This window comes from Calypte anna, chromosome Z (genome assembly GCF_003957555.1).
Source record: "Calypte anna isolate BGI_N300 chromosome Z, bCalAnn1_v1.p, whole genome shotgun sequence".
Lineage (NCBI taxonomy): Eukaryota > Metazoa > Chordata > Aves > Apodiformes > Trochilidae > Calypte > Calypte anna.
The window spans coordinates 15,778,986-15,803,255 of record NC_044274.1 but is presented as its reverse complement, the minus strand read 5'-3'; the positions used below and the strand labels follow the sequence as shown (position 1 = coordinate 15,803,255).

Below are 24,270 nucleotides of genomic sequence, written 5' to 3'. Positions count from 1 at the left end.
ATTTCAGACTGAAACACACAAGGCAATTACATTCAAAGTTAACCAAACTAGTTACCAAGACCAAACATCCCCTAAAAATCACTGAAGAATAAACCAGAGAATGAAACACTTCACTAGAAAATAAATTACATTTGCTTTGTGTACACACTGGCATTTTTCCATGTTGTCCAGTCTTTTATACCTCCTTTTTAATACAACACTCACATTGCCTTTGCATTATGACATTTATGGACTTAAAATTAAATGGTGAATAATTGGACCAGTAACTTAGACTTCTAAACACCTCACTTGGATGAATTCCAAATATCAACACATAGCCTATGACAGAAATACTTCTGCATTACACTCCACCCTCAACCATTTCTGCTAGAGAAGTTCTCTAAAATAGACACTAAGAACATAAATAAGAATTTCTTTTTCTTGCCAGATTATGAGCCACTAATAATTTCCATTCCTTTAATAATTACTTTTAAGTTCCAAAAAACCACTTCACTGCAATGACGATCAACCTAGAATACATACAAGTGGAGTAAAACATATAGTTTGAATTAAATTTAGTAACTTTGGTTGACATCAGCATTTTCATTGGAGCAATTTTACTGAGTAATAGTTATTTGATCATTAACAGCAAATAATAAATAGGCCATATTAACATTTGTAGTTATTACCTACATTTGCTTCTCTAAAACTTGCAATTCCCTGTTCAAAGTCATATTATCACATTATTCTTTGTTTTGTGCTTCAGTGCCAAAGAGACAGAACACAAATTCAGAGGACATTATTTTACTTTCTACATGTTATTTTAAAAGATTTAATATTTATTAAATGTTAACAGTTTAATTGTTGCTACTACTTAACTTTACAGCACACTTCAACAATGGGTGGAAAGAGAAAACTAAGTATATAAAACTCTGTCTTCTTAAGTACCAGGGCTTCTTCCAGATTGATAAACTAAGGAAGGGAGTTAACAGTAGTCTGTAGCTCTGCCTCCCACTTATGTCCTAATTCCTAAGCTATTCTTCCTCCATATTTTCTTCTGAGCACTTCTCCAGTAGCAGAGAAGGAAAAGAGTTGAGGCAAAGTATTTCTATTTCCCAAGGGAGCCTTGCCAGAGCCTTCTTGTGGAAGGCCACAGGCCACATCATGTCCAACCTCCCCACCATTATCTCACCCCTGTTACCCTTTCCATCAGCCTCAGAAGTAGGTAATCACATGGGCATCAGTACTCTGCTGGAGTGTAAGAAGGAAGACTGAAGGAGCATCCAAAGTTAGAAATAAGCATCTGAAGCACTCTCTGGAGCCCAACTGACCCAGAATTCTGCAAGGCTGGACCAGCTATTCAAATGGTGGCTCCAGTTTCTGAAGTACCCAATTGTGCTGGAAGTGCTGCTCCAACCCTGAGAATCGTCTAGTTCTGCTCAGGATGGTGACTAGCACAAAACTGTCAGTCGCTGTGTGTGATTCCAGGATGACAACCTGTGAACTCCTACTCTAAAATGTTTCTCTTTGACTTCTGATCCCTTGGAACAACTGCCAGGAACACCCAGGTATGCCAGAATATTGCTGAGGAACACACAATGCTTCCTAACTTATACTGGTGGGAATCTGGTAAGTTTAATGATGGCTTCCCAATTCCCAGTCACACTTCCATTCTCCTTCCAGTCTGATCCTGATAGTCACTTTTGAAAAGTATAGCATGGAAAGGTGCAACACTACAGAGAGCCTCTTAGCACCAAAAATCTCTTGTATTTTAAATGAGGCAGCGCAATTTACTGCACAATAACCACATCATTGTTTAAATTAACGAAAAAATGCTAGCCCCTCCCATGGCTGTTTCATTATACACTATGAATGTGCAGTAAGAAGGTTTTATTTTTCAGATGGGTGCTACTGAAAGCAATTTGCTCTGCATGTGCTCCACTGCATGGAATGTTTCCTTACAACTCCTGCAATATATTATTATCCTATAGATTACAACTGTATTTTCTTGAGCTACTTTTTCTTTCCCTGATGCAATCAGTTTATTAACTGAGTTCACTTGGCTAGTACAGTACAAACTGTTTAAATACTTCATATGAAATATACAACTGCATTTAAAATACTGAAACTGGAATTAAAATAAAAACTGTAACTAGGATTTTTCTCACTTGCTAACTTCTTAAATAGTGGTGACAAACAAGTGGTTGGTTGCACATTTTTGCCTCATCTCCATCATCTGATATTCCTCGTTAAACACATGGGCTTATTTGCATATGTGAGCAAAAGTTTCAGTTTCAAACTGGAATCACTGCTTTACCTCTGAAAGCAAGCCACAAGTGGTACTGTCAGCCAGCGATTTTGGGTGGAGTTCAGCCCCAGTAAAGGAGGAACAATTCTGGTTCACAGGAGGGCCAGCATGTGTGTTGGTGGCTTGGTTGCGGTCTATAGATCTACCTGGCAGTCTAAAGACACATACTGAGATTAGAAGCTTTGCAGCTAGAGATGCAGATAGACTTGGCTTCTGACTAACTACTGAGGTGTCTGACTCTTGCAAATGAACTCAAATGAACTCTCAGCAATGAGAGGGCAGATAATTGGTGGATTTGTCTTCAAGAGAGAAGAATGTACGATGAGATCTACAGAGCAATGAAGAAAATATGCACAACAGCAGGAATGTTCAAGGTAGCAGAGATAACTGAATGGCACATATGTTGTTTTGAAGGGTGTCTGACTGAAGCTGATAGCTCATGAAGTGTTTTAGGCAGGCTTGTGGGTGAAGATATCCAAAGTCTTAAAAGTCTTCAGTAAATACTGGAGTCCCAGATGTGGTTTGGAGGAAAAGACAAAAACAGATCTCTGGCAAACTGGGTTAGCATTGGAACCATTGTATCTATTGAGTGACATTGTATCTACTGAACACAGACTTTTTAGTGCCATAATTTAAGGCTACTATAACTGAAAATTTCAGCATTGTTTTAATTTCTGTTTTTTTTTCAAACTATAGGCCTGCCAAGAATTAATTTTTAGCATGTGTCCTACAGTCTTAGGAATGCCAGATTCTTTACTGTTAAAATACCATCTATGCTCCCAGTATGCTCCCAAGGTGAAATTCTTCTCCGTGTGAGAGCATAGATACTGACACAATTGCCCAGACAAATGGCTTATCTAAAATACAGCTACTGGCTAGGAAGCAAGAATGGTAAAAGTAACTCACAAGTGCACTGGCTCAAGACCTTCCCTTGGATTTTTCTTCTAGTCATCAAAGTCTTGCCTAACTGTAATGGAAAGTGATGACGGAAATACTACCCTGCTCTCTGCCAAAATGAATCTTCCCTCCAGCTGAAATGGTGGGATGAGTGGTATAATTTATTCTTCCCTGTGCCAAGCTTTCTGATCCTGTCTCCTGGAATGGCTCTATAGCAACTACTTCTACACAGCGGAACATATTTCTTGCTCAGAGACAATTAAACTCCTGGAAATAAGGCAGCTATTCTAAAGGCTCTGTCTGCAGGTAAAAGTTTTAAATCCACATTCCCAAAGGTTCTGCCCCTACCCATGTAAACCAGGATGCACTAAGCTGATCACCAGCTTTTCTGGTTTTACTGCCAGCACTGGTTTACCTTGTGTTCAGTTCTTAGCTGATATAATTAAGAATAGAGGTAACAAATTACTAGCGACTATATTATGGCACTATTCTTTACCTAGAGGAGGTAGGAGAATTTGCAGCTCTAAGGAAGACTCTGCCTTTTCTCATTATCTTTTATCACTTCATAAGAAGATCAGAATTGTTATATATGCAAATATACCTAAGTCTTCCTGATTGTCAAAAAAAGTCATTAAAATTAATAGAATACCCTTCAGGTATGAGAAAAGGCTTGTCACCACCCTGACTGCAATCTATAAAACTTGAGTTTGCCTAAATCCCAAAACATGTTTCTAGCCAAGACAGCTATTGATCCTTTTTTTCCTGAATATTTCAAATAAAGGAACAAAGTCCCTGGTACCTTCTGACTCTATGAAGAGACAAAGCCCCCTTTCTCATCAGAGAATATGTTGCAATTCAATGGCACCTTCCTGCTAAGAATAAGAATCCCTCCATGTGGCTTATGAGTCAAATCCATGCCTTTAGACAGCCTCCTGCTGCTTAACTTTATGGTGACAGCCAGAATCCAACTGCTGTCCTGCCAATACAGTGAGAAGGCCTCTCACCTTAGCTCTAGCAGAAGACATAAGCACGTGGTTGAGCAGCTACGATGCTATTCAGAAGAAAGCATGCAGAATTATGCCCATCCAAACAAGGCAGCCAAAAGGGTGAGGCTTAGTTCAAAATGAAAACAACTATATTTAGCTCTCTTTATGGGTCAAGGTGGGTCAAAATTCAGTTGCCTCAACTTCTATCATAGACTCCCTAGGAATATTCTGTTTGCCTTTCTGTCTCTGCTTCAAAAGGAACAGATGCCCTATGTGCAAGTCTCTTGCAGATTTCTTTTGGCACCTAGAAGATATCCATATGATTCATACATGGATGAATATCATACGCAGGTATCCAAGCTCCCAGTAATCAATGGAGAGCTGGTGAATACAGTCCCTGGAACAAAGAAAGGCTGATGGAGTTGATTCAATTGCCTGAAAACATACGTTCAGGTGCATATGAGATGTCTGGCCTTAAAAGTTCCTTAATCTTCTGGCTTTCCTTAATCTTTTGGCTTTCTGCCAATGCTTTGCAGATCCTGTGTCATCACTGTGAGTTCCATGTAGATGCCCCTGGGTGCCCAGGGGTGTCTTCAATGACAATAAAGCTCAATGCATGGGTTATGGATTCAAACTCCAGCACTACAATTGAGAGATTTGATATCCCATGACCATCTATACTTAGATGGTTTAACCTGGATATGTAACACATGCAAAGTTCCAAGTACAGTAAGTGGGCAGACACTAGAATAGCAAAAGGATATTATGATAAAAATAAGATTTGATACATCTCAGAAGGCAAAATAATTAATTCTACTTCTTAAAGTGGGGAAAATAGAGCATTTGAGCATAACAGCTACACACAACAATTAAAAAAAAGGTTGTGATGAAAAAAATAAATAATTTCCTAAAATCAGATTAGATAAAATGAACATTTATTTCAGGCTGGTAGCTCTTAAAATTATTGTACAAAAACATTCCTCTAAAATATTTTTTATTGCTTTATTCATTAAATATGTATGCCTCTAAACACATTTCAGAGGATGAATTAGCATAGCTGCAGTAGTCTGGAAAGAACTTTGATTTAGTATAAGAAATAATAAAAGACATTTCCTACTTCTTTTCACTAAGAAGCAATTAGTTTTGAAACTGCTTGAGCTTATGTATTGTTTTATTAACTGGAACTAATTCCCAGTTTATTCCTCTACGCCCTTATGTGACCCACACTCATCAGTTGCAGAGAAGGAGCAAGCAGATAAAGTTCATTTTGCTTCCTAAACATTTTGCAATCTGTACCTGGTGCAGTTCTACTCAACCACTTCTCGTGTCAGCGGGTATAGTAAACCAAAATATCTAGGTATATGCTGGCTATTTATTTGAAACACGACAGTTACATTGAAGCAAATATGTCAAACACAAGTAGTATATGAGTGCATTAATATAAACTGATACATTTTTCTGGCATGTCAACTAGTATTGCACAGATGTAGGTGATGGACTCATGAAGCAGTGCTCTTTCTTGTTCATGTACCTAATTAACTAAATCAAACTAAACTTTTTAAATCCTGCAATTCTCCATTTTCAAAGCAACACAGCATCTCAGCAGAGTAAGTTCTGTTGACTTAACAGAAATATCTTCATAACCTGTGAAAATGGGCCTTACTTTTTCCAGTCTCCAGGACATAAACCCCTTTTGCCTATGGTAATGACACAACTATTAGAAATTACCTTCCTATTATTGTGGCCTTTATGCTTTCTTCCTACCAGTGCCTCTGTTTTGCCCTAATCATCGCATGGCAGTCACCCCATGGACATGGACTGTGTGTGGGAACAGTGCTCCCCAGCAGTCTGCATCTCTGAGATGGTGGGGACACCCCTCACTTCACACAAGCTACATCCTCAGTTTAAGGAGCCGGGCAAGCCAAGATCTTTGCAGAAGGAGAGCATGGAAAATGAGCTAAATCAGTGGAAAGCCTCCAGCAGAACTTGGCACCAGCCTGGAGGCAGCAAAAAGGCAGATAGATGTCCAATACCTGGTCTCAAATGCTGTGGAGTTGCCTGGACAATTGCTGGCCCCACCACCCTCTCTCCTGCCAGGAGGAAACACGTATGGGATTTCACTGCCTGCCAAGTGTGGGACTGGCCCCATGGCACAGGGCCAGCTGTCTCTTGTAAGAGCTGAACATAAGTTTTACTTACTTTCAAGACATAAAAGCCTTCCATGTACAGGTCTATATGCCACTGTCTCAGTTGTGTGCTTTGGTGTGAGATTAATAAGTATGTTTAATTTTTTAATGTGCTGTCAGAAGAAACACAATTAAAGAAGTGTATTTTTTTAGGGAAGTGTGACACTGTAGATCAAGTCACTCAGGCAGCATAGCAAATATTGTACAGGTATGGGACACATATAATTAAGTTCACAGGAAGGCCTGAGCACGCCTGTGCTGGGTAGAGCCCTGTAAGATTGTCTGGACTGATCACCTTAGTGAAAGCTTTGCAGGACAAGCACACTCACACAGGGGAAAAAAAGAACAAAACAGCTAATGGGCACGTCTCCTTTAAGACACTGTACTAAATCCTGGAAGAGTGGCAAATGGATGTTCTCTTATGCTGTTATCTCAATTCCTCTTTTTTGATTTACAGTTTCTTGTCTGACTTTCTCAACTGAGCATTTTCTCTACTCAGAATAAACATGTTACAGTACTGAGAGCAGTTCAATGGTTAGAAATATATTCTTGGGACAACAAACCCCTGTTCCCTTCACACACACACATCTTAATAATGTAGCAAACCAGGACATATATATTTAGTATTGTGTTTTGTACTTAAGCACAGTAATACAATTGAAATGTTATTCATTTTTTGATTCTGAAGTTATGGAAGTTATTATTTTGTCAGTATAGGCAAAGTCACACAAAGGTGATGTTGTGGTTAAGTTTATTTATAACACAGGTTTTTGCTGAGCGTTGGACATCTGGACCACACCTCATCTGCCAAGGATCAAAACATCCTCATGTGCCCATAACCTCGAGAAATAAATCGGTCCAGCAGGCTGCATCTATACTGGGATTATTTTTGTCTAGTAAATGAATGTACTGTAAAATGCAGACACTGGTGTGGAGAAGGATCAAGTCAGGACACATTCATTTTTGTTCTACTGACCACTTTGAATGATGCAATGAATAGAAGCTGTTACACCAATCATATTTCACTGTGAAATGCTGACTTTCCACATTTCAGGAGAGCCAAGGGGGTTGCAAATTGCAAAAAAAAAGTGAAAAAAAGTGCTTAGGTCTAACTAAAAGGGCTGGAACACAAAGGTGGGAAAATGAATATATAGCTTTATCCTGTAAATTCCTACAAGAAAACTCCTAACCAATTCAGAAGACAGGGAAGGATTCATAACACATTAAATAAAGACCCCACATTGTTTCAGCCCAATTCTAACATTAATGTAAACACTTCACAGCTGCATACTTCTTAAAGGCACGCTCATTTCCCATGTGACATGTAGGTAGCAGAATTGCTGCAAGTGGGAAATGAAAGCATGGCACAAAAATGAAAACTTGATTCACTTACTGCCTTCAACAGTAAGATAAACCAGGAACTCAAACTCAAAATTTGGTAAATATTAAAAGAAAAAGTTGTAACTAGCAAAGGAGTCCTGTGTCTTGATAACACAGAGGACAAGCATCTGAGATACACACAGAATTAAACAAACAGAAACTTGTGTTTTCCCTATCCAAATTATTTTTAATAAACAAATTTAACTGTATGGAAGAACTATCTTAAAACTGATAATTTCAGTTCTAATTATATCTTATTCCAGATGAAAGTCTCCATTAACATCAAAGTAATGCCCATTTTCTCTCTACTGCTTCTGTAAATATGGATATCTTGACATTTTTGCACGCAGCTCAAAGAAAATACAGAATTGTATCAGGGCAATGGGACACTTATGACTACAAGCAACTATGCCAAAGCCCTTTGGTTTAATACCATGTTGTAAAACTAATATCAAAAAGGCTAATGAAACATGGCTTGCAACTCTGTACGTATTTAATTTTCATTCAGTAACACCTAAGTATGGAGCTAAACCAAAAAAAAAAAAAAAAAAGAAATTGAGATATGTCATAAATTTTCTTTGAAGAACTTACCCGTTTATTTACAGTTTGTTGTGGAAACTGTTTCCATCCCACTTTTTCAAAAATTACTCATCAAAATGCCCTCTCTGACTCTCTCTACTTACACTGATTTTTGCTAGAACATCAGGGGTACCTGCTTTCAAAGCTATCCTGCATCTGCTCCATAACTCTTGGAAAAGAGGTGACATTTCTGCATAAAATTAATAATGATGGAAAGAAAACCATTACTGCTTTCTCCAAAGTCCAGATCGCTAAAAAGCAGAGCAGGTTACATTGTATTTGTTTACAGGAGAGGGTCACAACCAGCATAAACACATCAGTCTGACATGACTCCCACTGGAGTTACACAGGACCCATCAGGGTCAGGACACACCTCTGGGTGATACAGAAATGGTTCTAAATCTATGCTGTCTGCAACAAGAAAAAGCATCAAAGAAAGTTCATCTGGACCAAAGTAATTTCCAGCCTGGTCTTTAATTCAGAAAATTAAAAAATGGAGGTGAATATGGACAGGAAGGCAAAGAACTGTGGAAAGCCAGAGTGGATGTGAACCCTGAGCAGATCTGCTGGACTGTAAACACCACAGGATGAGCCTTCAGAGCCTCTCCTTGCTATAAAGGCTTCTGTTGGCTACCCACAGCCAAATGGCTGGTTGAGAGTACATGTGCTTTTCAAATAGTTTTTTATAACCTCTACTCAAGAATTGTAAAGTGCATTTCTTATGAAATTTGTTCATATTGGCCTCAGACCCGAAGTATACAGTCTTAAAATTATTTATTTCCAAAATTCTGGAAATAAATTAAAATTCTTAAAATTCTGCATTTCCAAACTGTTCTACCCTTAACATATGAATGTAATAAAAAGACTTGCTAAGGGAAACCCCACCAGTTTCTATAAAACAATTAACCCCAGGCGATTCTTTCATAACTTCAGTGCCTGAGCAAAGAAAATCCAGATATCTAAAATCAAAATTGATTCAGCCTGTTTCTGTATCACATGTCTAATGCTGTCTATGGAATTCACCTTCATTCTGCAACACAGCTCAAACTTATCCACTGGCTTTATAACAAGATTAACTGATGCATTTTTCACTTTTACACTACGTACCCAGATTACTCCAATCATTAAACTATCATGTCTTAAGACATAAAATAAAAAAATGCTTTTTATTAAAAGGTCTCTATATAAATACACACAAAGGCAGAGAAAGGTATCACAAAACTTACCATCACTTGAAGAAAGCAAGTCATTTGCACATACCAGTGCCAAAGTAAACAGCAGATGCCAAAGATCCATGCCTCTAATTCTGTAATAATGAAAAACAAAAAGAGAGGTTTTTTTATAAGCTAATAATACGAACTAGTATGATATGACATTTAAACTACTATATAGTTACATTGAAGTTCTGATTAGATTTATACTACAAGTGTACTTTGTTCACAGTTTATTGCCTCATAAAGGCATACATCATCTTGCAGTCTAGGACAGAGAGTAAATACTATTTTTACAAGAGAACTATCTTATGGGTTTCTATTTCACTTCATATAGAGGTGGAAAACATCAAGTACTGTAAGCCTCTAGCTCACTTCCAGGGAGTAGCCACACTCCCCCCACTGCCTTTGATGGATGGATCCCAATACTTAAATGAAATAGGAAAGAACAGTATTGCTTTCAAGAAACAAAGATAAGAATCATAGCATCATAGAGTCATGTAATGGTTTGGGTTTAAGGTCTGACCTTTAAAGATCATCTAGTTTCAATGCCTTTGTATGGGCAGGGGCACCTCCCACTAGATCAGGATGCTCACAGACCCGTCCAGCCTGGCCTTGAACACTTCCAGAGAGCAGGAATCCAGAACATCCCTGGGCAACATGTGCCACTGTCTCACCACAGCACCCTCACAGTGAAGAATTTGTTCCAATTTCTAACCTGAATACACCTTCTTCCGGTCTAAAAACATTACCCTTTGTCCCATCACTACATGCCCTTGTAAGAAGTCCCTCTCCATTTTTCCTGTAGCCCCTTCAGGTACTGTGAAGGCTGCTACAAGATCTCCCTACAAGATTCATCTTTGTATGCCATTTATAACCCTTCCCAAGTCTAGGACTACATGCAATAAAGCTGAGAGGAGTGATGCAGTATGATAAGATGGCTCCTACTCTAGAAAGCTAAATGGGTGTTAGGAGGAAAACACCAGCTGAGTACCTACAGACACTGCAACTGGCAGCAGATGAGGAGTGGAGGGGCACCAGTAGTGGTGGGGCTACAAGGGCCAGAGAAACCTGGGCGAATTTTCTGCTCTGCTCCCAGCCAGCATCCTGCATAACCCTAAGCTGCTGCCTGGGTGCCCCAGCTCTTCTGTGTTGCTCTTCAGGGGCTGCCATGGAGACTGTCTATGCTAGAACACTCTACCTACACGTGTTAGAGGCACCTTCTGACAGATCTGAGCAACCTCCAAGCATACAAACCTTTACAACTCCCCCAGAAAGCACGCTTCTCCTTCTCCCTAATTCACCTCTGCCATAGACACAGACATATAACCTTCAGCCCCATCCCACAATCCTGTTTCAGAGACACTACTTACCTCCTGTCATTATCATCAGCATCTGCTCACAAGGCAGAACCTGAGATATGTTGTACTTGTGGACCATGCAGCCTTTTGTGCAAAACTGTACCATGCCCTCAAAAGCTCATGAGGTCTCCAAACGCAGTAGAGGGAAAGCATACATACTGTGGATTACAACCTGACCATTTACAACCATGCCAGTGGAGCACAGGGATTAATGGAGGCCTTCAAAACCAAAGTTACAAAACCAAAATGACCACCAACACTGGAACAACAGTCAGGCAGTGGTTTCTTGTTCTGTGGCACAAAACTGCCAAGATATACTGACACCTCATCTCAGCAAGGCACAAGAGAGAGAGAGCTCCACTTTCATATTTGATTAAATTGATGTGACAAATCTTACTTCTGCACTGGAGTGTTTTCAATTAGATGTTTTCTTTTTTCATCTAAGAGCAGATTAAATCACAAGTGTTCAAGCAGTCAAGCCCACTAATAAATAACCATCTCTAAGTGGGTGTTGTTGATTAATGATGAATGATGTAAAATCTGGGTGTCAATAACTAGTCAGTCTCTGAGTAGAGTTAACAGTTTGCATTTACTCAAAAACTGTAAAACACAAGCACACAGAGCACATAAAACTATGGTAACACTGGATTTCAAAGGTAATTCCCTCCTTAATTTTCTTACCCCAAGAGAACAGGTTGAATCACACTACAGAAAAAAATCAGAACTACTACCAACTCCAGATTTCTCATTCCTGCACAGAACTTGAGAATCAGAAGGTATTTCTTACACCCACACTCAACTCTCAAGTTTCAGGCTCAGTACAGACGGCATTTATTCCAGTCATGGCAGGTGAGCAGAGCCTGACCCACACCTGCGAAGGCAAGCCAGGAGATGCTCCCCACACCCACAGCATAGCTGGGGTGTCCTGCTGCTCCCCCCAAGTCTAGGGGATAGCTGCACAGAGAGAAGAGCTGGGGTAGTTCAGAGACAGGCACTGCAAAGGCCTTTCCCTGGGCCAAGCATTTCTCCAAAGATGACTCCCCTGTTCTCAGGTGGACAAGGAGGAAGGAAGTGGTACCATTTCTGAAGACTTGGGGTGGTGGGAATGAGGCAGGCTGGAGAGCAGGACCAGGATCAGTAAAGGCTGCAGCTTCTGGAGTGCACAGGGCTGGGAAGAAGTTCATAAAGCAAGCCACAGGCCAACAATCCTCCTACACTGGCACAGAACAAAGTTCATCTGGGATCAGCTACGTTTTCAGCTAGCTCAATTGTTCCCTTGCTTCATCTGTACTCTTGTTTAAAGATTCTTATTGTCTCTTACTAATAAATCTTCTACAGAAATGTGCCTCTGTGTTTGCCAGTTCCTCGTCTCTTATATGTTTTCTACCCTGTTGAACACCCCCTCCTTTCAGCCCTTCCACTTTCTTCCTGAAGTTTTATTTGCTTTTTCAGAGACTAAGCACAATATTACTTTATTTACAACCCTCCTGCTCTCTCCCTGTTGCAATGCCCAGCCATCCCATCCTTTGTCCAGATTTACACTTCCCTGTTCTCCCAGGTCCACCAACCTCTGCTGATCTTATCACTCTTTTCCAAGCTTTCCTATTTCTTCTTGCCTAGCCAAAGAAAAGCCCAAACCCCCACAGGGCTTCCGCTGTGAGGACAAATGTCATCAACAAAGGCAGTCATTCAGAGCACATCTGAACTGTTCTGTTTTTCTGAACTGCTCCATACAACTCTGTTGGGACTAGGATCAGCCTTCACATGCAGATATCACAGAATGGACACCCTCTGTCCCCGTGTTGTTACTGGCAGCCATCTCAACTTCTTCCCAGGAAGAGTGGTTTGCAGCTGGAGCACCAACCCAGGAGCCTGGAAATACATCCCAGAGGTCAACAAGCATGTTGGACTTCAGTAAGTTTTTGCTGTAGAAGATGCAAACAGTCCCATCATTCCAGCACTGCTCTTCTTGCAATGGCAAACTTGTTTACATTTTCTGATGCAGTGAACTCCATCAGGAAATCGTTCCAGTCAAAATTAACGCATAAGCATTTTCTGTAACAAATCTGTTTGGTGACTGGCTTTATCAGGACTCCACAAAGACACAGCTCAGGAGCAGAGCCAGGACAACACAGGCACAGGATTGAGCAGCTGGCGTGGAGGGAGGACACAGTCACCCCTTCAACAGCAGCTTAACTTAACAACAATTCTGTAATTATTAGGAAAGTCTTTACTGAGCCATAGGCCTTGGCTAAAACATATGGCTCTCTGAAACAGGGCACAGGATTTGCATTCCTAAACCTAAAAGGTGATCAAAATTGCTGTTTAATCCTCTGCCTTTTCACAAGTAAAATGCAGCATAAAAACAAATTATGCCTTTTTGGTGGATTCTCACAAATATCACTATCTGCTCTGCCTCAATCCACATGGCATCCTCCATGGAATTATCTGTCCAGACAAGCTGAAGTTGCATCTGGAGAAGAATCCAATGGGTATACTCTGACCATGCCCAATATGGATGGGGCTGAGGTCAAAAGTGGTATTTGCTCTTATTTTAAAATATGGATGGGCCATGTTGCACTTTCCATACGGCAGTCGCCAGAAAGGGCATGTCCTAGGTGCTCAAACACAGAACCCTTGGCACAGGCTCATACTCAATGTCTGTCACAGGCAAAAGAAACTCTGGAAGGGGTGTGAAGACTGCATGACCTCTCTGTATTAAGCACATGCACCGAAAGCTCTGCTTGGCTTCAGGTATTACTACCACTTCTAGAGGTTTTGGAGGCCAGGACAGAGCTGCACCACTACAGCTCCCAACCGATATGAGAAAAGTTGTTGCAAAGCAGGAGCTACCCCATCATGATAACACTTTCGGCAGTACAGAATAACATTTCTGAGAGAGTTCTCTGAAGTGTCATTTGCCCCACCATCAGACAACTACTGCCTTGCAGAAAGTTCTCACAAATACATCTTGCAAGCACTTGCTGCTGCTCCTCTAAGCTTATATCCAGCAAGAGTTGTTTTGTTCAGTCTTAACCTAGCAAGAAAATGCTTCTCTGTTGGCTCTGGGATAGAACTGAACTTTAACAATCTACAAATATTTACCTCCTAGCATCTACCCCTACATGCACAAGAAAGACAAATGCTACTAATAATGTCTATGCCACTATTTAAGAGAGAAAAAAAAATTCAGTCTTTCTAACACATGTTATGCTAAGGAATAATAGTCTGTATCTTCCAGCTCCAGCAGTTTGTAATAATTAAGCAAGTTATAACTGGAAAAAAAAAATACAGCCATTGACTGTCCTCAAGCCAGCTAAAACTTAACCACAGGAACATTTGGCTAGAGGTCAGCTCAGGGTAATTGCTTCAGTACAGAAAGGGAGCCAGGAGTTATAAAAAGGAGGAAAAAAAAGTCTTGGCCCTTTTCTATAGCGATATTGGAGTAAGGTCAGTCACAAGTGAATTTAAACATGACATCTCTCCAGTAGGACATGAACATAGTAAAACATAGTATAAATAGGCAAAGCTGGGCTAAGAAATTCCCTGAGGAAAGAAACACTTCAGTCCCAGTATACTGAGTGGTTTGCATCTACTCTGGACAGGTAACAATGTTAGCACTCAGAGTAAACCATGAGTTCAGCCTATAAAGAGAACAGTTGTTTGAAGGGAGATCTTTGCATTTTGAGAGCTCTTGAATCTGAAGGAACCTAAATGAAGAAGAAGGACATTACACTTCACTGAACTGTGTCTATGCAGGGACTTTAGCTTTTGTCATCTCCATAAACTCACCTTACTCAAAAAAAAGAGTTTTTTCCCCTGTAGCCTCCTGGAGTTTAGCATTGCTTGCCAAAGCAACACACAAGCAGCTAGTCCAGAAGCAAAGGTGACCTCTGTGCTGCAAAACTGAACCACAAAGTTATTGAGTGAAGGATTAATTCGAGGAGCTTTTCTGGACATTGTTTCATCATTCCATCAGATCACAAACAGGCAAGGACACAAGAACATGGCATGATCAGTAGCACCAGGTGGATTGTTTTGTTCTGTGCTTGTGTAAAAACATTCACACTGGTTTGGCAGATCACATGTAGCTGCAATCACTTTGCCAGCTCACCCTCATTCTCCTGAATGCCATCAGGACAGCATAATTCTGCCAACAAAATGAGTTACAGCTCTTCCAAACAACTCAAAACCCACCACGGACCGAAAGACCTCTTCAGTATTACAGCTTCATTAAGTCATCAGCAGCACTTGGATGAATGCCTGTTTTTATAAAACCCTTGTCAGATCTATGTACTCAGCTGTGTTAAGAAACAGAAATAACAGATTGTCACAATTGATAAGAATATCACACCATTCACCTACTGTGTGTGGTTATCTGGGATAGGGAAAGAAGAAATAAAGTACTGAACATTAAAAAAAGAATCTCAAGAAGAGCACATTTTAAAAAAGCAACACAAACTAAAAAAACTAACAAAAAACAGAACCACAGGAGAAGAATGAAGGACTCTGTTATAAAGTTACATTTATTATATATGATATGATGCAAATTTGTGGTTTTCTGAAACTTATAACAAATGAAAATATGGAACAGAAACAATTTTATATTATTAATAAGAGCTTATACAAGCTAAATAATTTATAGGAGCTTTCATATTAAAACTAAGAACAGAATCTATTACAATAATTGCTCACTTTGGATTTGGAAAAATTGATAATTTTTTCCTAAGCAAACTTTTAATTTTTTGAGACTATAAGAAAGTTTTGTTTAAATACCAAATTTTTTTGTATTTCCATCTTAACAGACACCTTTGATACTTTCACCAGCATTTTGATTTTTTTTTTCCCCACGGATACATATGTCAGCTGATTACTCTGATGCAAATGACATTTAAACTGGTAACAGGCCAAATGGTTCTCTGTTCTTGGTTGTGGTTAAGAGCCCTTCACCAAATCCAGAGACTGGACATTACTCTGGATTTTTACTGAAAACTGTTCTATGTTAATCCTATTATAAAGTCAGACTTCAAGTACTGGGCTACAAAGTCTAAGGATGTCTGTGGCATATGGCATATCACAGGATTGTTTTGGTTTGAGATAAAGTCCAACCATTAACTTTATCAAGTCCAGTGCTAAACCATCTTACAAAGCACCACATCTACATATCCTTTAAACACCTTCAGGGATGGTGATTCAACCACTCCCCCGGGCTGCCTGTTCTTGTGCCTGATGACCCTTTCAGTGAAGAAATTTTTCCTCGTAGCCAACTTAAACCTCCCCAAGCACAATTTGGGGCCACTCCTACTGTTCTGTCACTTAAAACCTGAGAGATGAGACCTACCCTTACTTTACTACCACCTCCTTTCAGGTGGTTGTAGAGAGTGATAAGGTCTCCCTTCAACCTCCTTTTCTCCAGACTAAACAACCCCAGTTTCCTCAGATGCTCCTGAAAGGACTTGTTCTCCAGAACCTTCATTGCCCTTCTCTGGACTTGCTCCAGCACCTCAATGTCCTTATTGTAGTGAGTGGACCAAAACTGAACACAGTACTCAAGATGCAGCCTCATCAGTAACAAGTACAGGGGGACAATTACTGCCCTGGTTCTGCTGGACACACTGCTGTTATGCTTTGATAGCAGTAGCCTAACAGACCAGGTTCACAGAGGGAGGATGTGACCAACAGGAGCATTGTATTATCTCTGTCAGAAGATAATTAGTAAAGCACAATTGAAGTTAGTCTTAGGTTTGTGTCTACCTCGTAAATAGAAATTTTTGAACTTGAAAAACACTTGCCCCAAACACAGCAAGGCAGCAGAAGAGATGCATCTCAGCTGAAAGAAATGGCAACATTTAGCTGCTATCACACAATATGAACTGCTTAGCTGACACTCAGATTTATGTGTGGTTATATCATTAAGGCAGAAGATCCAGGCCTGTTTACAGGAGTGGTAATTTTTTCAGGCTATAAACACATCATTCAACCACAGGCTTTTTTTTCTTCTTCTTTCTTTTTTTATATATGATTATTAACATTCAGATAACACTCATGCAAAAGACAAAATTTACCTCTTTGATTTGTTATTTATACAATAAATTGTAAAGAAAAGTGTGAGAATTTCTCTATATTAGCAAAAAGTATATGCCAATTTCTTTGAAGGCATTTAATGCACCAATTTGCTGTCAAATATCATGGTTAGAAAGGAAAAAGAAATGCATGAGTCAGTTTTTAGAAATAATCCCCTGGTAATTTGTACTAAAAAATATGGTTTTACTCATAGGAAAACATTTCACTGAGATAATTATTCACACTTTACATAAAGAAATTAAATTACATTTCTATTTCAGTAAAACATTTCTGTGCCAGTGTAAAAAACCTCCAGTTCTCTTCAGTGTCTTGCTAGCATTAAAGTTTAAATTCTGTCAGAACTGAGCAGCATGACTCCACTTCAGCAAAGCAGTTAAACACATTTGAATTTAAGCAGGGAAGATTATATATTTACCAGGAGAACATGGCTAAGTAATTCCCATAACACAGAGTGCTTAGCACCTCACAGAAATTCTGAAACAATAATGGATCACAGGAGTTGAAAAAGCAACCTATATGGCATTACCCTGAGTAGAAACAAACAGGATTACTCACACAGTTAATATTAAATAGCCTTTTTATTTGTGCTGTTGGACTGGCAGTGGACAGAAGGCAGTTCCACTATTCCAGCTGGCATTTTCTTTTCCAGCCTTCTCCTGTGTGCTAGTATCTCCATATCACTCAAATTAAAATTCTTACTGCTTGGGCAAACATAGTCAGATACGTTTCAGCTCACATTACAAATAAATCTGCTTCTGATCTTTTGGAGTCTTTCTGTAACATAAAAACTCTGCTCCTTCTGATTTCCTGAAACTGACATATTTGGCAATCACTGAAGATATCTGGTTGTAACTTATTTTACTATTACCCTGCTTCAACACGATAAAGCTCCTACTGATCACAGGTGAAGAGGGCTTAGTTAAAGCTGAGCATTTCTGAAACATGCAGCCTCAATTTCTTTAAATCATCTTAAATCCAAACATGCCGTTCAGACCTCAAAGAGCAATTTCAGGAAATCAGAAGAGTAGAATTTTAATTTTAAATAGCATCTTTATAAATAAAAAACCCAAAACATTTCTTCCAGGAACAGTATCTCCCAGAAGCTGTAAAGTTTAACCTTAAGACCCTGGTATTTATACTATACTAATGGAACTACTTAACAGTCTATTACCATGGAACAAATTAATTACATGGTTTAATCACATGCTAAATTATTCATGTGCTCCTAATCACATTAAAAACTACATAACAAAGCCTGTATGGCATTTAGGAAGTAATTTACTTGAATATTGGATTAAGTGAACGCTGGCAAATGACAAAGGATGGGAGCAGCATTTCTGGATGGCCACTCATGACTCCAAGGAGTCACATATTTATTATCACTTGGTCAAGCAAACAAAGAGTAATGAGCTTGACAGAAGGTCTGACAATAAATAGTGCATTTCAAATAGGTGGGGTTTTGAATGTCCTGAAGTTAGTATCAGTTTAAGATACGCTTTAATACTGTTTTAATTTTTATCTGTAATTTACCGATTGAAGCTAAATTTCAGTATCAGTTTAACTGATGTGGAGTTAGCACACATATGAATATATGAGCACATATATTCAACATAAATGTTTTTAAAAATTATTTCAAGGAAAATTCTCTGTTTAGAAGTCCTCTGTTAGTGAGAAACAATATGATTGCAACTGCTTTCCATGTGTCCTCTGTAAAATCATACCAGCACTCTTCCCTGATTCTATTCTCTGCTGATTTGGTGCTTCAAGTCCATACAAATCTGAAAAGATAAACTGTGAGCGCTACCCAAAAAGCACAGTACTGGATTCAGCAATTGCATGAAACACTTTGAGCAGCCATATACAAAGACTTTAAGCTAATCCTTAATTATATAAATCAGCAGAAAGTTGAAGGAGATATTCAATGAGAACAGCAAGAGGAGAGTATTACTAAATGCAGCATTGACAAAACAAGTTTTCATGTGGTAAGGAGTAATTGTGAAGTTATTGTTGAAGTTTCTGCAACATAAACAATAGAAACAGACATATTAATTTTAAAGGTTATTTGACAAATCTGTTCCTGAACAGATCTTTCAGTGCTGTCAGACAATGTTTTCCACCAGCAAATACTAATGCAGTCTGCAGTGCATTTCAGTGGCAATACCCATTTCACAAACAGGGACATGGAGGAGCCAGGAAGAGGAGCAACTTGCTGGCATTTCCACACACCCAGCAGCAGAGTCAGGCATGGACTGCAACTCTCTCTAACATCTCACCTAACATTAATGAACATTAATGAGTCCTGTGTATTCATCTGCCAGAGAAAGTCTTCAGCCAGAGGCCTCTTAATTTGGTTAGAAGGGGTTTAAACTAGTGTTGTGGGGATGGGGATCCTCAGTTCATCCCACACCCACAGCTTTAAGGGCACAGCCATTAAGAGATGCCCCTCTGTGGAGGGGAACCACAGGTCAGAAGGAAAACATCTGAAACCCTGCCAGTAAGACTAGTTCAGTGGGGGCTCATCTTAAATGCCTCTATGTGAATGCACCAAGTTTGAGGAATAAACAAGAGGAGCTGCAGATGTCTGTGTACCTGCAGGGCTACGATGTTATTGGTTCCACTGAGATATGGTGTGATGGCTCTTGTGACTGGAGAGTGGGGATCACTGGGTATAAACTATTTAGGAAGTACAGAAGGAGCAAAAGAGGACGGGGTGTCACCCTCTACATTAATGACCAGCTGGAGTCCATGGAGCTCTTCCTGGAGATGGATGAGGAGCTGACAGAGACCCTATGGGTCAGGGTAAAAAAGAAGCCAGGGGTGGGAGATACAATAATGGGGGTCTTCTACAGGCCACCTGACCAGAATGACTGAGCAGATGAGGCCCTCTATACACAGATAGAAGCAGCTTTGCACTCCAAGCCCTTTTCCTCATGAGGGACTTTAACCACTCCGATATCTGTTGGAGTGACACAGCAAGGCACCAGCATTCCAGAAGTTCCTGGAATGTATTGATGACAAGTTCTTTCTCCAAACCATAGAGGAACCAACAAGAAAAGGTGCTATGCAGGACCTGCTTCTCACACGTATAGATGGGCTGGTAGGTGATGTCTTGTGGTACCCCAACTTGAAGTACTGTTTCCAGTTCTGGAGCCCCCCAGGACAGCCCCAACATAAGATGGATGTGGAGCTCTTGGAGCAAGACCAGAGGAGAGCCATGAAGATGATGAGAGGGCTGGATCACCTCTCCTATGAAAAGAGGCTGGAGAGGACTCCAGGGAGACTTCACAGTAGCCTTTCAGTACCTGAAGAGGCAGGAAAGCTGGGGAAGGATTTTCACAAAGGTGTGTAGAGAGAGGACAAAGGGAAACGGGTTAAAACTGGAAGAGGGTAGATTTATACTAGACATTAGGAGGAAATTGTTATACTTTGAGCCGCCCAGAAAAGCTGTGGAGGCCCCATCACAGGAAGTGTTCAAGACCAGGCTGGATCGTGCTTTGAGCAACCTGCTCTAGTGGGAGGTGTCCCTGACCATGCAGAAGGGTTGAACTAGGTGACCTTTAAGGTCCCTCCCACCCCTAAAAATTCTATCATCTTTGATAAGTCCATGGAACAGGAGAGGTAGCTGAGGACTGGAGGAAAGCAAATGTCACTCCAGTCTTCAAGAAAGGCAAGAAAGAGGACCTGGGTAACTACAGGCTGGTCAGCCTCACCTCCAACCCTAGAAATGTGATGGAACAACTCATTCTTGGTGCTGTCTCCAGGCACATCAAGGACAAGAGGATTATCAGGAGCAGTCAACATGGCTCCTGATATTCCCCTAAATATCAGTCAACTAAAGGGATGTCGTGTCTGAGCAACCTGATAGCCTTCTATGAGGAGGTAACTAGGTCGATGGATGATGGCAGAGCAGTGGACAGTCTCAATTTCAGGAAGTCATCTGACACTGTCTCCCACACCATCCTTGGAGCGAAGTGTGGCCTGGATGATCAGATGGTGAGGCAGATCAGGAGCTGGTTGAAGGCTAGAAGCCAGAGAGTTGTTGTCAATGGGATGGAGTTGAGTTGGAAGAGTGTTTCTAGTGGAGTGGAACATCTACCTTATGCGGAAAGGCTGAGGAAGCTGTGTCTGTTCAGCTTGGATGAGAGGAGAATGAGGGATGACCTCATTAATGTTTATAAATGTGTAAAGGGAGAGTGCCAGGAGGACAGAGTAAAGCTTTTTTCGGGGGTGACATAATAAGACAAGGATTCTAAGATTCTGTGATATGATTTATTGCCAGCCATCTTAGCATCAAAAAAAAAAAAAAAAAAGCCACAGTGGAGTAAAAACACACCCCAAAGCAAAAACTAATAATTTGCATTAAGAGAGAAAGACCTGCAATTAAGGGGAAGACAAGCTTATCTGAAACACCAAAGCAAAACCTTCTTAGGAAGTGTATAGCTCTATTTTACAAACAACAGAAATGAATCAAGCTATTTAGCTGTGGCAGCCTCAGCGTAGTGGATGTAAACATCTTCTTCCCCAAAATATCAGAGACTGAAACAACCACACTGCATCACAACCTTTGCTTTCAGCACAACACATAAAACAGATGAACTCTGAGCCTATCAACTCAAAATGGTATATTCTGCCACCGGTGCTTCTAACGGCAGAGCTACTCAATGCAGGGATTGCTTGCTGGCTGACTGGCCACTTACAGCATCTTCACTGCCACTGGTGCCAGGACTCCCTCCTCACTAGTAGCTCCAACACACTACCACCTGAATAAGAAAGTGAGACTCCAGAGCAGATTCAACAGTTTTTTATTAAAACAGACTACTGCAATCACATTTCTACATTGCTGTTGCTATTATTTTACTCAGAACCATGAGAAAACAGATGTTTACGGACACAGTTCACAATATATCTGCCTTAAGGAGCAGCTGAGTGCCTGCGCCTTCACTCACAAGTATTGCTCAGACTCCAACCCATTTCTTGAGAGCTATTCACAAAAGTAAACCTCATACCAAGCCAGATTTCAGGACTTGCATTAGGCACACTGCAATAAAACCAAGCAGACTAAAGGGAAAGACATTGCATTGTAGCCACAGAGAGTTTTGTAAAATGCTGAGCCCAGCATGATACCCAACTCCTCTGAAGCCTGACTAGGCCCAGTACCACTCAACACTGGTTCCTGGAGATTAAAAAGCAATCTTTTAACTCTCACCCATGGGACCATGTATCAGCATAGAAGGAAAAGAGCATGACTTAATTTTTGTGGTTTTCTTGCACTGAATAACTTTAATTTCACAAGAAACTTTATTTTTGCAGAGATAAGAGACATAAATAAGAGATAAATAAGAGATAAAACCTTAACATATTTAAAAAATAATAAGATTTTTAAGGAAGTTATTAACAATGACATATCATCAGCTCCTGAAGTATGTATTATAGTCATCAGTCCCACTTGAATCCTGTGTAAGCAATCACATTCACAATAGGCATGATATGACTGACTGCTCCAAGTGTTCCACAGAACTAGATAAATCACTTTTGCATAGACTGTAATTTTCCCAGTGTTACTAAGACTGTGGGATATCACAGCAGACAGAGCTCTGAGTTTTGAATTGCCCTGATGCATAAATTAGCACTGATTTTTAGTGCACTTACTGCATACAAGTTTTTCTTCAGTAATCAGACTTGACAACAGGTTACTGGACTCATACACTGTAAAAAGTAATGATTTGGTATAGTTCATTAAAGGAAAGTATTTTTTTGTTGCTGCTTTCAGAGATTTAAAAAGGGATAGTCTACAAAGATTTTTGACAGCTTATCAACCAGCTAGATTTGAACATTAAGTGATACAAGGTGATTTAATGATAGATATAGAAAACCTGAAGGCACTGAAAGTCTCTAGTCCTTTCATAGCTTAGAAAGTGAATCCAGATGTCAGCTGTTCTATGGGCTTAAAGGAACACTTAATTGCAGGATTACTTAGTGGTCTATAAATTAGTTTCTTGGCTGACAAGCGTCTGGTTTGGGCTGCCTTGGAACTGATTTTTTATCTCCCTAGGAGAGCAGACCTTTTTCTCGTCTTTGACATGCTCCCTGATAGACATAAAACGCACAGAAAAAGCACATACTGTGGGTCAGCCACGTTTCTCCTGAACAGCTCAGCTGACAGGGAGGTACCCAATAACCATACATTTTTAGGGGATGAAAGTACTTAAAATACAGGGATTAAAGTTGTATTTTAATTTTCCTGTGTCTTCTTGTACCACATTAGAGAAAAGGCTTTTAAAAATATGTGAAGTTTTAATTAAAATATGTGCATTCCTTTGATACAGATGCTTATTCTAGATCCTGCCACAGATACTGCCAGGTACATCTACATACATGTTTGACAAAGGATCCTGAGAACAGTTTTGAGCATGGAAAATTAAGTATCATACTACAGAAACTATAGGAAACGTGTAGCATGCAGTGTGTGACATGTTTTTTTTAGTTAAGCAACTACCTTATTTGAAACAACTCAAAAACTATTTGAAAAAAAACCCACAGTTTGTCCTGATGGGAGTAATACATTCAAGTTACTGGTAGGGCTTGAAGTTACCTGATATGGTAACATGTAGCTGTTACTATGAGCCATATCACTTCCATATTTTTTTTCTGAACGGTGGATGAAAATTCAATTTTATTTCAATTTTATTTTCTCAAGCTCTCACAGCACCACAAATGGTTTCTGTACCCTGTAAGTCATATTCCACAGCAAGTGACACAGCAGAGCTTCATTTGAAGGACAGAGATGCGTGGTGTTCTGGTAGCTGGTTAAGTGTTAATAGCTAAAAAAATTATGGTTACTGGAGCATTTTACAGCAGTTATTTTACAAATATCTTTGGTACTTTTTTGCTAGATATTTTTTTTTCCCAGCATATTCAGCAGAACTACCAGCACTGTCAAAATCTATTTAAAGCTGTGCCTCATGTGTTACCTTCCTCTGGGACTCTAAATGACAATGAGGCAAAAATGAGGCAAAAATTACTCTTGCCACATCTGAGGGTTACTTTCAGCATCCTAGGCTTGAAATAACAAGGCATCTGTTTAATTTTTATGGAAAGAATGCGACACGTTCATTTAGGATAAACAAAAACCTCATTCAGAGTAGAACACTTTGTGAATCAGTCTAGAAAATGCACAGATGAACATTTCCCACTGTGCATAATGCATTAGATGCCTTAATTTCACAGAATAACTGAGCAGCAAACTTGCCTCAAGATGACTGAGTGTGAGGCTGATATTGCCAAATGTGTACTGTGAGG

At 39.8% G+C, this 24,270-nt stretch overlaps 1 protein-coding gene across 5 annotated transcripts in view; it reads right to left on the bottom strand.

The window, feature by feature from the left end:
- GHR (growth hormone receptor) overlaps positions 1-24,270 on the bottom strand; it is a 116,936-nt gene that overhangs the window by 55,182 nt on the left and 37,484 nt on the right. For all 5 annotated transcript variants that reach the window (XM_030467115.1, XM_030467113.1, XM_030467112.1 and 2 more), the window contains one exon: positions 9,542-9,621. In XM_030467115.1, coding sequence (XP_030322975.1) covers positions 9,542-9,611 — 70 coding nt within the window. In that variant the 5' untranslated portion in view covers positions 9,612-9,621. The remainder of the gene's footprint in view (positions 1-9,541; positions 9,622-24,270) is intronic.